Genomic DNA, 14,946 nt, shown 5'->3' on the forward strand with positions numbered 1-14,946 from the left:
TATGGTCACCCAGTACCAAAAAGAATATAAAGAAAATTGAACAAATCCAGAGATCAGGCATGGAAATGGCCCCAACACTCTCAAACATATCATATTAGGAGAGATTGGCTAAATTGAAATTACCGACTTAAGAACAAAGAAGAGAAAGAGGCGACTTGCTGACCATTTACAGAATCATGAAAGACACAGAAGTCCTTGATAGAGAGGACTTACTAAATTGGGACAAAAGAAATACAAGGGGACATGAAAAGAAACTCAAAGAGGATAGTTATAGAAGAGACCTGAAAAAAAAAATCCACACAAAGTGGTGGATATCTGGGACAAACTGGATGTGTGCAAAAAAATATACATGAATTTAAGAGCAAATTAGACATTGCAAGATACAAAGACGGGACACCACAAGCATAGCTCCCCTTCCTGTAAGATACAACTAGGTAAATACACTTTTTTAGTGGTAGAAGATGCATGAGAAGAGTAGTGAGAGATGAAAACTTAAATTGGAAAAGAGTTACTAGTGAGGTATCCTAGGGTATAATTCTGCCACCTGTAATGTGCCTATTATATATAAATGATATGATGAATGGAGTGAACAGCTTTGCAAACTTACTTGTAGATGATACCAAGATCATGAAGGGGGTGAAGAATGAGGAGGATTGCATTCTGTTACAGGAAAACCCAAATAAAATTTATGGATGGTGCCAGAAGTGGAGAATTAATTCCAATACTAAGAAATGTAAAATCGCAGAACTAGGCCAAAAATAAAAAGATAACAAAATTAGAAGAAGAAAAAAAGATACAAAATGAGAAATGAATTAATGACAAAGAAAGGAAAAAGGATTTAGGGATTGTAATCAGGGATGATCTATCACTAGATAGTCACATAAAAAGATAAGGAGAGACAATTTGCTGAAAATGTAAGAGTAGCATTTCTTTATATAGGAGAGGATATGATAAATCATCAAAAGTTTGGTTACTCCTAGACTGAAATATGCAGCAGTAGTGTGATTTGATAGAGAAAATACAGAGGTGGTAACCAGTATGATCTCTAATCAAAACTACAAGACACAGGAAAAGAGAGAGGTGTCATTATAATATTTAGATCAGGGAAATATATAGAAGATATGTACAGATACAATTTGCCCATACAGAATGTAAGATTAATGAAAGGTGGGTAAAGGAAAGTATAACATATGGAGGAGGGATAAGAGAGGAAAATGGAAGATTATGTGAAGGTAGAAGTGAGAAGAACCATCAAGGTGGATGAAGTGGGAATGGGAGAAGGAATTGCTAAGCTAATAAACAATTATAAATGAGGGGGATTACAAAAAAAAAAAAAAGTGCAGTGGCATACACGCCAAACAAGAACATGGAATGAGGCAGGATACAAAGAATTTATAAGAAACACCGCTGAGTAACTGGAAAGAACAATTGAAAAGGTGAGAATATAACTAATGAGTGACTTTATGAAGAGGTTATATAGAAAGAATGGGAGATAGGTGGAAGTAATGAATCCTGGGAGAGCATACTGATGAACATAGCAGTAAATAATATACAGATTGACCGCTCATTAACGGACATTGATTAGCTGTGTTTGCAGTGTTTTTTGGTGTTTTTGGTGCTGTTGTTTAGTGCTGTGCAATCACTATGCCATCACTATGCCACCCAAAAACCACTCCAAATCAACGAATTATTCACATCAACGGAGACCATTACCCCCCTTTTAGTCCGTTAATGGGAGGTCAATATGTAATGACCAAAAGGTTAAGCCACCAAGAAATAAAGGTGAAGATACACCTGGAAGACTGGATTTGATTTTAACCAAAGAACCTGATGTAATTGAAACAAGAACATTCCCACTGCCCAGTAATGGTGATCATGTAGTCCTTGAACTTATGGTGGTAGTGGAGAAGAAATGTACAGGCAAGGAAGATATGAATATCCAAAGACTAGCTTTGCTAAATGGAGAAAAAGCCTTGAACAAGGTTGGTGGGAGTTTAAGAGATATTAAGCCTAGCTTTCCTCATAGATGTGTCAGTTTGTATAACAAATAAGAGCAAATAATCCAGATTAATTATATAAATGAGTTTAAGGCAAATTTTGATTTGCTGCATACATGAAGAGCAGTGATGATATTGATTCCCAGCCTTAGAAATAAAATGTTCATAGAGATATTGAATGCATTAGACCTGCTATCTCAGCAAAAAAGGAAAGGTTCAGTCATTCAGTTGTTGCTTTGTTTCACTAAGTGGAATACCCTTAGCTCCACACTGGCTCTGGAAAGAAACTTTAGTGTGTTCTCAGTGTTGTATCAGTGTGGAACTATTTCCATGTCACTGACTGAAAATTGTAGGGAGAGGAGTCACCAGTTGTCAGTTCTCCATGTGTGAAAAATTGTAAGAAATACAGTTAAAGTTGATAGAGAAAAAAGATCTTGGACCCAGTCCGGAGACTAGCGTCAGCCCCTCAGGGCTGCACCTTCTGATGGAAGTGAAGGGGTTGACTTTTTTTCTTATGTGCAGTACTTGGAATGCTTATATTGTTGTAGAACTGATAATGTAAGCTTCACTTTGTATACAATGATAAATACCATGAAATGTTGATGTATTTATTTTGAGAAAATATAACTGATCTTTGTTTTCAGAGTTAATATTTTTTCATACAGAATAACATTATGTACTACCTGTATCTCATACACTTACATTTGTGAAGGATGTTTTTTATAGTATACGTTGAAATAACATAATCATTAAGGAAGTCTTGAATTTGTAGTAGTTTGAAAATGTAATATGAAATAGTATATGATCATATGTTATTGTTATGTGTTTGTGGTTTTAAAAACTTATTTGTAGACATTAAATTTGGATGATGATTAGTATATTGCTGTGGACTATTTTTTATATATAATGTATATGGATGAATGAGGCTTTAATTAACTGCTGTGGTTTAATCCCCGTAAATGGTTATATGTCCGTTGGGTGTTTTTATTGCAGGTAAGGCTTAGACTAGCCAAATACAATTTAACCTATTAATATGTAGTCATTGAAGCCCTTTCAGTTGGACATTTGCATGCAGTGAAATAATTCTAGAGATTGAGTAAACATTTCATGTGTTGGGTAAAGCCGTTCTGCGTAGATACTACCAAATGCTCTTCTTTTCAGTATTGTGACACATGTAGTTTAATAACTGTGTCATAAATAAAGAGCATGGCCTTAACTCTTGCCCTCAGACATAGATCAACTAACGCGCATTCTAGTTTTATGTGGAACTCCAGATGAAGAAACCCTTGCCAAAATCACAAGTGAAGAGGTAATAGTAGTGCAAGGGAATGAGTGTCTTCTGTAGCAGCTTTTCTTTAACATTGGTGTGGTGTGGTTCATGATTAATTTTTGTCTCAGTTGCTTAATTTGTATCAGGGTACATAATCATTGGTGTTTGGGTTATGGTTGAGTGCTTGGTATGTCATACAGGAATTTGAGGTAATTTCTTTTGTTTAGGATGAACATCATAGAAATTGATGAGTGCTGTGGGTTAAGAAGAAGTTTTTCTTCCAGGCAAGGAACTACATTCGATCTTTGCCCCAGATGCGTAAAAAGGATTTCCGTCAAGTGTTTCGTGGTGCAAGTCAACTAGGTATGTATACCAATATATACTCGTATGTACTGAAGCCCCTTCTCCCAGATAAGGAATGTGACTAAGTCAGTGTACACATACACAGAAAATTAATAAAACGCTTACTACTCTTCCCATATGTTCTGGTACTAAACTTATTGGCAAGTAGAAGGTTAGTTTACAAGTCACTAGCACTAACGACTACTAAACTAGCCCCATATTAATGAGGCTTAAGGGATTAATGGCAAATGCCCGCAAGTGGTGGTCCTGCAAGATGGATGTCGGAGAAAATAGTCTCTTCGCTGCCCACCTTCAGGACACAATAACATCTTCACCTCCCCCTGGAGGTACATCCACATGGGGTTGACACTGATTTCTTTAATGGGACCATAGGTCTGTCAAATTTAAACTATATTTCTTCCACCTTTTGTACATAAGAACATCTGACAACTGGTGAAGGCTCCTTTCCCTCTGCTACTGTAAGCTGGTCAAATGAAAACTGACCAACACTAATATAACACAAACAGTCCAAAGTTTCTTTATCTTTGAGAGGGACCAAGGACCATTGCCAGCTGCTGTGTGGCTGAGTTTCTAGTCAGTAAAACACTTATTAATCTTGGACTACAGATGAACTATAATGAACTGGAGGATTGATGATAAACTGTATTGAACTGGTGGTTAGTGATTTTAGTCTAATTCAGGCATGTAGAATTAAAATAATAAACTTTGTCATATACCAGTAGGTAGGCACAAAAGCTCAGTGGTTCTTGGGATACAGATGTGATGATAACTGCTGTATCATGTTTTACTGACTGGAAACCTGTGGTTCCACAGTAGCTAGTAGTGTTCCTCAGGCTTTTCCATAGGTCTCAGGAAAGAAATACTGGCCATTGTCTGTATTGCTATAGTGTGGAATAGTGTCTATCTTAAGGTGATAGAAGAGGAAAGAGCAATAAGTAGTTACCAGTGATCAGCCTTCATGTGAAAAGATGGAGGAAAAATAGTATGATTGTATATTATTATTGTAATTTGAGGTAAAGGTTTTATTAAATTTATGGATGTTTTTCTTTTATCTTAGCTATTGACTTGTTGGAGAAGATGCTGGAACTGGATAGCGAAAGGCGTATTTCAGCAGTGCAGGCTTTGGCCCATCCATACCTTGCACAGTATGCTGACCCATGTGACGAGCCTGAGTCTGAACCTTATGACCAAAGTTTTGAGGATATGGAACTTCCCACAGAGAGGTGGAAAGGTAATGTTATTTTATTTATTTTATTTTATAATAATTATATCTTGTCTGGGGTATTGGCTGCATGTTATTGTGACAAAAATCTGCTCAGTAGCATGGAGGGTTTATATGGGGCACCCCTATGGACCAGAGTCACACATCATTTTGTTTGTGTTAGAGGAAATATCTACTCATAGAGAAATTTATACAGTGACTGTCTCTTATGCTGTCCTCCCTTACTCTTAATACTGCCCTGTACCACTTCTCTGAGGATGCACTTCCATTTTTGTCAGGCCCTATAGTAGGGGAGAAAGAATACAGCCATCAAGTATTCTCACTTGAGTTGTAAAAGGCAGCTAAAATGGGATGGAGGATAGAATTAGGCACCCTGTTCTCTGTAACCCCAGAGGGGACTAAAGAAAGCAAAGGCATAAGAGGGTCTGGGAGGAGTTTTCCAACCAGAACCCTAAGGTGTGGGTCTTTTTATTTCCATGGGTATGGTAGAGATGAGAGTAAAAGGGAAGAGATTGGCAGAATGTGTTGGCATTGGGTGAAACCAAGTTGAAAGGGAGGGGTGAGTTTGAGTTTGGGACTGGAGTGGTGAGGGTATTTGCAGTAAAGAGACGAGGAAGAGAAGGGGTGGCTATAGTAAATGAAGAGATAGGTAAGCATGTGGTGGAGCAGAAGGAGGTTTCTCCAAGATTAATGTGGATGAAGGTGATACTGGGAAGGAAGATGTGGGCCTTTGTTAGTGCATATGGGCCTGGTAGTGAGAAGAGTGTAGAGGAAAGGGAGGCATTTTGGATAGATTTATATGAGTGCATAGAGGGTTTAGGTAGAGATGTCAAAGCAGTGGTATTGTGAGATTTCAGTGATAGAGTAGGAGCTGAAGTAATAGCTGTGAAGTGTGGAGTGCCAAGAAAAAATTGTAGTGGAGAGTTGATGGTGGAGATGTGTTTAGAGAATTGATGATAGCTAACACAGTGTTTAGGAAGAAAGTCAAGCATAAGTACACATGGGAGAGGGTGGTAGATAGAAGGTTAGTAGATGGGGCTTTAATGGACTATATAGTGGTACCCACGAGAAAAGTAGGAAGAGTTTTGGAAGCACATGTTTTTAGGGGAGAGAGTGGGGGAATATCAGATCATTTTTTGGTGGAAAGTAAGTTGAGAGTGTATAGTTCTGCTTCACAAGGGAAAAGGGGACAAATATGATTGTAATAGTTTCAGAGGAATCAGTTTGTTAAGTGTAGTTAGGAAAGTTTATGGGAGGGTCTTGATTGAGAATTAGAAGAGGAACAGAGGGAGTAATTGGTGAGGAACAGTGTGGGTTGTGTGGATCAGATTTTTGTTGTAAGACAGATATTTGAGAAAGCTTTAGCAAAGGGTAAGGATGTTTTTTGGGCCTTTGTGGATTTGGAAAAGGCTTATGACAAGGAAGATAGAAGGCATTGTGGGAGGTATTGCAGAGATATGGGATAGGAGGAAAGCTGTTAAGGGCAGTCAAGAGTTTTTACGAGAGTAGTAGAGCCTGTATTAGAATCGGAAATAGAGAGAGCGAGTGGTTTGAGGTAAAGGTGGGACTTTGCCAGTGATGTGTCATGTTGCCATGGTCGTTTAATGTGTACGTGGATGAGGTGGTGCTAGAGGTATATGCTAGGGTAATGGGTAGGGGATTGGAGATGGTTACAGAAAATGGAGAAAAATGAGTGACTAACCAGTTGTTGTTTGCTGACAGCACTGCACTTGTATCAGGATCAGGGGAGGGATTAAGGAAGTTAGTGACAGGTTGGCAAGGTGTGCAAAATGGCCAAGTTGAAGGTAAATGTAGGTAAAAGTAAGGCGATGAGATGTACAAGGGGAGAGGATGGCAGCAAATCAGAAGTATTAAGGGTGAGAGGTTGGAGGAAGTGGATAGCTTTACATACTTGGGGGTGCATGTGGCAGGAAAGGGAAGAGTGGAGGTAGAATGTAGATTGAGGGAAGAGGTAGCCTTGGGGGAAGCTTTTTCTCTCTCTCTCTCTCCAGGTCTCTTCTGTAGCTGTCTTTTTTAGTTTCTTTTTGTGTCTTGTTTCTCTTTTGTCCCAATTTGATAAGTCATCTTTATCTAGAATTTCCAACCCTTTCATAATTCTGTAAATGGTCAACAAAGCACCTCTCTCTCTTCTCTGTTCCAGTGTTGACAGATGTAATTTCTCCAATCTATGTTCATATGTCAGATTTGACAGTGTAGATGCCATTTTTGTCGCTGCTCTTTGGATTCTTTCTAATTTTATAATGTGTGTGTGTGTGTGTGTGTATGTTTAAGACAGGTTGAATATTTTAGCTCTGCCAAGGGATTCTAACCCTTACCTGTGCGTGCATAATCACGGTTGCTAACGTCTTGGCTTTGTGATTATACATGCACAGGTGAGGGTTTGAATCCCATGGCAGAGCTTCCAAAATGTTCTATATATATAATTATATATATATATATATATATATATATATATATATATATATATATATAAATTTTTTTTTTTTCTCCCTGTAGTTTCTGTTTGCTAAAGACTGTGATAAGTAGTAACAACCATATCAGTATGCCTATGTCAAATTTATATGAAATGTAAAGTTAGTTTTTTTTCTAACGTGGATGTTTTGATTTCCTTCTTACAGAATTAGTTTACCAAGAGGTCATTCACTTTACTCCAAAGCCAAGTGTAATTGCTGAACACACAGGCAGCAATGCAGATTCCAAGGAAGCTGCCTCAACAACAGCAAGCAAATAGGGGAGAAATAATATGGGAAAGTGACTTGGAACCCAGGGAAGATTGTAGGCATTTTTATTACAGTCGCATCTCAGCTGTGCTTTTAGGCATTCTGTATAGTGTATAGTGTAATTATTGGATGTTCACACTCGGTAATTGCATTGGTTGATAGATTTTTCAGATTTCTATTTTTGCAGGCATTGATTGCCCCATGGAATGCTCACTTAGAAATTGCTTTCATCAAGTGTTTTATGATAAAGTTGAATTCAGATATATATTTTAAACTTTTTATATTGTTTTGATATAACAGCTTTGTAGTATGAAAAGCTTTCTGTGGTCAGTATGTAGTTTAATTTCACTTGCTTCTCTTTGTCTTGCTTCAGTATATTTGAATACTGGTCAGATTTTGTGGATATTTACATAGAATTAAGAGAAAATGTTGATTTATTACCGCTGATGATTAAATGAGCTAGAGTTTTAGAAAGCTTTGACAAAGATGAAATTGGTAGAATTAATCACTTGTGCTGTTAAGCTCTCACAGACTTCATATGCAAGTTCAGGTTTTTAATATTTCTTCTTTCAATGATAAACTGTTGTGGGTATTCCCTCTATCAAGCATTGCAGATGGTTTTGAGGCAGAAATGTAACAAGAATTGGTTTTATTATGTCAGGATGTAATTATGCCTGTGCCTTAGTGCTGACTGCTCAAGCTGGCCCCCTACCCCAAAAATGCTTTATATTCATTGACGTCTAAACTTCTAAACTTAGATGCGGCCTCAGAGCTTAATCCAGAGCAAGACACATAACTAAATCTCTTGGTTTGGTAGATAGCATCAGGTTTAATTATCTTTTAAACATTTTAATACCTTGAAGATCTAATAACTTTATAATATTTCTTGTTTAAGGCTTACATTCAGTATTTTGTTGATATTTTGCTCTGTATAACTCCTGAAGGTTATTCTACACAAGTTCAGATAGCTTAGATATTTCTGATGCTGACCTCAGTGGTGGCACTATATGTATAATGTATTTGACTCAAGTATAGCATGTTCATATACAACCAGATTTAGTTGAATGGACATGCTCCAGCACTGAAGGATACCTTAGCAGAATAAGACTATTACTGCCTACAGGAGAAATACAGAATTCTGGTTACTGTAGAACTTTGCTCACTAATTGCAATATCAATATTAATATCATACTTTTATGTCCTGACTTTACAAGTAAACAAAAATAAGATTAAAAAAAAATAATAATAAAAGAAAAATGCTCCTTGGTGAAAAACACTGAAGATAGCAGATAACTGAAATGGGAATGTTGATATATAAGTATATACAGCATTCCTTCAATCTGAATTATCATGTTGGCTAACATGGAATTTGGACTCACAGAAACTTAGTAACATAGTGATGTGTTAATGCTGTGGAGTGTAATGCATGTTGATTGTAGTCTTTAATATGGTAAAATACAATAGACTGTTGTGGAAAATAACAGACAATTTCATTTAACTGAGGTGTACCCTGTTCTAGATAGGATCATGGTTGTCTGGGGTCCTCTCTATGACTGAATGAAATTATCTAGAAGTTGCCACAACTGAATCAATATAGTGTTTTACCATATGGAAAGTGTAGAGTGAGATGGATAGCCTGGAATGATCCAGGTGGAAGTTGAGAGAATGGTCTGCAATAGAAACTGTATTTACCTAGTTGTGTAAGTGATGGTGTGCTTGGTTTAATGAAGAAGAATGCCTGGGAATGAAGGGAGAGGCTGGGAAGTAAATATGTTAGTACAAGACAGCCTTACAGATTACTCAAGTAGATGAAAATCATGTGGAGAGTCCTGACAATACTCTCTTTTGGTGATAGTTAAGAAGTGGGATATTGATTGGCAGTCGATACTTAACTGAAGGGAACTAATCAAAGTTTTTATTTGACTTAGAGCACCATATGCTCAAATGAAAAAGGGGAGGACACAACTACACGTCAATTGTGGACTGTATCTGTTCAAAAGAAATACATCTGCCATTTGCAATGGTGTGTGGTTTCATCCCATACTTTTTATTAAGCATATGGTAGATAGATATGATTACAAGGTATCTTTTTTTTCTTTTTTCCCTCAGTACAATTGCTAAATCACATTAATCTTTTAATTGCCCAGTACTGTAATGGTGAATGATGGTTAACAGACATGGGAGTAGAAGAAATACAGCAAACTACATGTATGTAGCTACATCCGTAACTGTATATATACATAACAGATATATACAGAATTATTTTATCAACAAAAGCTTGTATAAATTATTTCAAAAGAATGACTTGTGTTGCAGATTTACAAAATTGTCTGAATGATAGTCACGAATATTGCAGCTGATGTATGTGTGTTTTTCTTTGGATTTTGTTGATGAATGTCTTGTGTCAGTGGATCATACAGATTTCATTGCCATAGGCATGATTTATTTATTTATTTTTTTCTATTGTATATTGATTAATTTTATTCTATGGATTTATTTGTTTTTAATGTATATGTAGAATTTGCTATTTAATAATTTTGACAATAAATTTACCTGTGCCATGTGGAATTCTTTTCATGTAGTTTTTATTTGCATTTGTAAGCTACACGTGTTATTGTTTGAGAATTGTCAATTATGTAAGCAACGATGATGTAGATAGAAGAGTGAACCCTGATTAGTACTGATTTCAGGACATTACACAAGTAACATTAGTTATATTAATTGCTTGTTTTCCTTAACCTTTGTTAAAAATGTTTCCAATAATATATGTATATGTCATGATTTACGAATGTCACTTTTTTATCATGGTGAGGTGCATGGGTATATATATATATATATAATGTACACATATGTACATACTGAAAGGCCTTTCCTTTAATAATAAGAGTGGCCAAATCAAAGCCTACTCCTGTCCAAAAGCTATTCATCGCTCCTCCCATCTTAGCACTTCATGGATGGTCATCTACTAGGTGCTAATATGGGAGATGTGACAAAAGGTTTTTGGATGAATGTGGAATGGATGTAGGGTGGATGGCTGTGCACGTATGTATGCTCAGAAACCAACAGTGTAATTTATTGGTGAATGTGTATGTGCTTTGTCTTGCTGCATTGTTTCTGACCCTGGGTGTAATGCAGGAATGACCTGTCATCCAGGAGGAGCAAAGATGAGCGGGCAGGGGGGTGGGGGGTTGAAAGGGAGTGGAGTGAGTGGTGATGAAATGGGTAGGAGTGGAGTTATTCCTTTTGACTTTGGCTACTTGTCTTTTAAGGGGGAAAAAGCCCTTGGTATATGTATGCATATATATATGTATATATATATATGCCCATGTACATTGTATTAGGACTGTTTAAAAGTTTTGTTTTTCCCTATGAGTTATGACAAACTCCCCCAAGATCAGACTTGTGTTGTACCAGTTAATTTTGCTAGGAGAGAAAGCTGGTTTAAAATGAAAGATGGTATCACACTGAAATTGTATATTTTGTGTGTTGCAGAATCTTTCATTTTTATATTTGTTTCCTATACTATTTTTCGTCTATTGGAGGCACACTAAGAATAAAATCTTTGACTAAGGAATATAGGCATGCAGGAATCTGAGATGTGAACTGTTAAAGAATATAGCGACATAAACACAACCTGTCATAGAATGTGAAGTGCAATAGTTTTATTATGCATAGAATTTTCATTATTCGCTAATACATAGTTTATGATGAATTTCAGGTTGTATGCATACTTCACTTAGAGAATGAGTCTTGCTGTAGATTAATTTATGCCTGGGGAAGTTCAGTGTACTGTAATTTCTTGTGCCATTGTCATTAATATATTGTTGTAGTTAATGAGAATGACAGCTATATATTTTTCTCATGAGTATAGTGGCTGCTTTGACTTTGAAAACTGTGGCATATTTTGAAATTCCATGCCATGTCGGAAAGATAATTATGGGTATAAAATGTGGATCCACATGCTTTGTATGTTTGCACTCAAATTCATAACCCTTTTGACTTGATTATACTATTAACAGATATGACCCTGGCTGATAGCAGACAGTATCATACAGTCAAAGGGATTAAGACTAAATGAGATTGTACATTCTTGAAATCCCATTATATATCAAGTTCTCCCAAACAACTGAATGGAATCTCGGTTATGATTAGTCAGACCATATCTTGGGAATATATCACCAGACTAAAAGGGTTCAACACATGCACGGACATTAAGATTTATGCACACACAAGAACATACTTGAATGCAAACACAATGTACTTCAAGCCCATTCCTTTATTCAGCCTCTGAATTCTAGGTAAGAACTTCATTGGCAGAATATCTGGATGTGCCCTGCCATACTAGAGAAGGCAGTTGTTTTAGACAGTTTTAGCAAGAAAACTTTGTGTAAATGTTCAAAAATAAAATGATCAACTTTTGATGCTGTGTTTCAATGTTTACAACTATATATGTATGAAGGATGATTTTATATTTTTATGCTTGGAGATAAAGATGCCATCAACATATTCCATATTTGTAAAAGGTGATATGGGGTAGAGAGAGAGAGGATTGGGAAACCTCCCATTTCATGAGTTATCCACAAAGCATCAAGGCACATTTTGATGTGGATGCACCCTTTACTAGGGGAAAAAGGCCATTAGTATATACATTTAGAGTATGTAGAAAACTATAGTTTTTTATCCAATCAATCCATTGCCTCAGTGCTGTCTTGCTGGAGACTTCATTTACTTCTTACCTAGGAGGTTACTAGCCTTCTTAGGCATGACGTCTGTTCAGAGGTGGCTTAGTGAGTGGATTGAGGATCCCTTGTAAATTGACAAGCCAACTGTGATATCATTTGGAAAGAAAATAAGAAATATTTTAACTCCATTTAACCCCATCGAGAAACATTACTTTCTTCAGAAAGATATTGTGAAAAACATACTTATTTAAGAAAAGTGATGGAAAGAAGATTGAAAGTGAAAGTACAAAACAATATAAGGGAATAGTAAACAGAATTAAACCAGTAATTATGGAGAGAGGGGGCAAAAATCTTTCAGTTGATTAAAATCAAATAGAGTTAATTAGTTTGTTAGAGTTTGTCACATTTAGCTTGGAGGTCAGACACATGGAGGGAGGAGGTAAAGGTCGGTCATGCCCCTTCAGCTGAATGAAATACATGCATTCATACATACATACACTGTCAACACTGGAACGGAGAAGAGAAAGGTGATTTGTTGACCATTTACAGAATTATGGAAGGGATGGAAATGCTCGATAGAGACGACTTATTAAAGTGGGACAGAAGAGAAACAAAAGGACACAAAAAGAAGCTAAAGAAGGACAGTTACAGAAGAGACCTGAAAAAGAATAGCTTCGCACATAGAGTGATTGATGTCTGGAACAAACTAAATGGAGAAACGGTGAGTGCCAAAACTATATATGATTTTAAGAATAAACTGAATACGGAGAGATGCGAAAACAGGTCACTACGAGCATAGCTCTCATCCTATAAAATACTAGGTAAATACGTACATATACATACATACATCCATAGGATTGGCAAATATTCAAAAGAAAAACAACATAGACCTCTGAAAATAAAACTAAGAACTCAAATGATAGCCAAGGAGGTATTATCGAAAGTGGTTAAACTGGTAAACAGCGAGAAATTCAAACATATATGGATACAAAAGGAAATGAGTGATGAGAAAAAAGAGAAAGACAAAGCTCTCAGAATTGAAGCCAATGATAGAAATGAGAAGAAAACACAAGATGGAAAAAGCGAGCTTTTTTGGAGAGTGCTAGACTTGAGACTGAAAAAATGGTACATACAGGTACATATATACAAAAACCATTATAACATGTAATAATAGGATATGGCAAACGTACCTTCTCCCTGCTCTTTCCTCTTCAAAGCACAAGTAGATACTGTATCGAGGTTAGTAATTACCAAATATCGTAACTGAATTTACCAGATAAAGAATTACCATACAAGGACTCACTGTACAGGGATAAATTCCTCTGCTCATATTGGTGACGTCATCAGTGGGTTGGACCAGCTAGAGAAGCAGACATCCCCAGTGTGTCCAGCATCAGCGATTGAGACGTCACCACACTCGTACAGTGTACTACACTAATACTCTTGCTCACTGAACTAGTACCTTAGTGCACTGTAGTAGTACCCTAGTGCACGTTTCTAGTAATCTAGTACACTGTTCTATTTGTCTAGGGCACTATACTAGTACTCTATTACACTATTGTTTTACTCTAGTGCACTATACTTGTACTCTAGTGCACTGTACAAGTTCCCTAGTAAACTGTACCAGTGTAACATACAAGTGTGTTACTTAGACTAGGTGACGTAGGGAGTGAGTGATGCACAGTTTCATTTGTATACTTTATTCTAGTGAAGGTATGTGCCTTGGCCCAAGGATGGACATGTATGGTCCCCAGAGACAGGAGGGCAACCACAAAGGCCTAGTGACTAGTAACGAGTGACTAGCAACTAGTAACAGCGAAGAACTAACTGGCCTGCCTGCTCTGGGCAGGCAGTATATATACATGGGACTGACCAAACACCATGACCTGATTTGACCCAACACAGTAACCCTTTCTGACCATTGCCAATACCAGTGTCAAGACCTAGTACCATTCAAGTCCCGACTGCATACTAATAACAGCGAAGAACTAACTAACTGGCCTGCCTGCTCTGGGCAGGCAGTATATATACATGGGACTGACCCAACACCATGACCTGATTTGACCCAATGCAGTAACCCTTTCTGACCATTGCCAATACCAGTGTCAAGTCCTAGTACCATCCAAGTCCCGACCGCATGCTAGTGGGGTACATATACATCACACCAGTACTGTAGTGCACTGTACCAGCACTGTAGTAGTACTCTAGTCTACTGTAGTAGTACTCTACTGTAATAGTACTCTAGTTTACTGTAGTAGTACTCTAGTTTACTGTAGTACTCTAGTTTACTGTAGTAGTACTCTAGTTTACTGTAGTACTCTAGTTTACTGTAGTAGTACTCTAGTTTACAGTAGTAGTACTCTAGTTTACAGTAGTAGTACTCTAGTTCACTGTAGTAGTACTCTAGTTCACTGTTCTAGTACCCTAGTGCATTGTACTAGTACCCTAGTGCATTGTACTAGTACTCTAGTGCACTGTATTTGTACTCTAGTGCACTGTATTTGTACTCTAGTGCACTGTATTTGTACTCTAGTGCACTGTACTATTACTCTAGTCCACTGTAGTAGTACTCTTGTTCACTGAACTAGTACTCAAGTGCACTGTACTAGTACTCTACTGCACTGTACAAATGTCTAATATACTGTACAGACGCTCCTCAACTTACGTTTTA

At 37.0% G+C, this 14,946-nt stretch overlaps 1 protein-coding gene across 3 annotated transcripts in view; it reads left to right on the forward strand.

Moving 5' to 3' along the window:
- The window catches only part of LOC143027812 (mitogen-activated protein kinase 14-like), an 85,093-nt gene extending 73,081 nt beyond the window's left edge, over window positions 1-12,012 (forward strand). For 2 of the 3 annotated variants that reach the window (XM_076189404.1, XM_076189402.1), the window contains exons 8-10: window positions 3,552-3,630; window positions 4,688-4,861; window positions 7,492-12,012. In XM_076189404.1, the coding sequence (XP_076045519.1) occupies window positions 3,552-3,630; window positions 4,688-4,861; window positions 7,492-7,604 (366 nt within the window). In that variant the 3' untranslated portion in view covers window positions 7,605-12,012. Of the gene's footprint in view, window positions 1-3,226; window positions 3,307-3,551; window positions 3,631-4,687; window positions 4,862-7,491 lie in introns of all 3 variants that reach the window. The other variant, XM_076189403.1, reaches the window with a different exon arrangement.
- Window positions 12,013-14,946: the final 2,934 nt, after the last annotated feature.

The sequence above is a fragment of the Oratosquilla oratoria genome, chromosome 8 (assembly GCF_046742065.1).
Source record: "Oratosquilla oratoria isolate Oo_2021 chromosome 8, ASM4674206v1, whole genome shotgun sequence".
In the NCBI taxonomy this organism is placed as follows: domain Eukaryota; kingdom Metazoa; phylum Arthropoda; class Malacostraca; order Stomatopoda; family Squillidae; genus Oratosquilla; species Oratosquilla oratoria.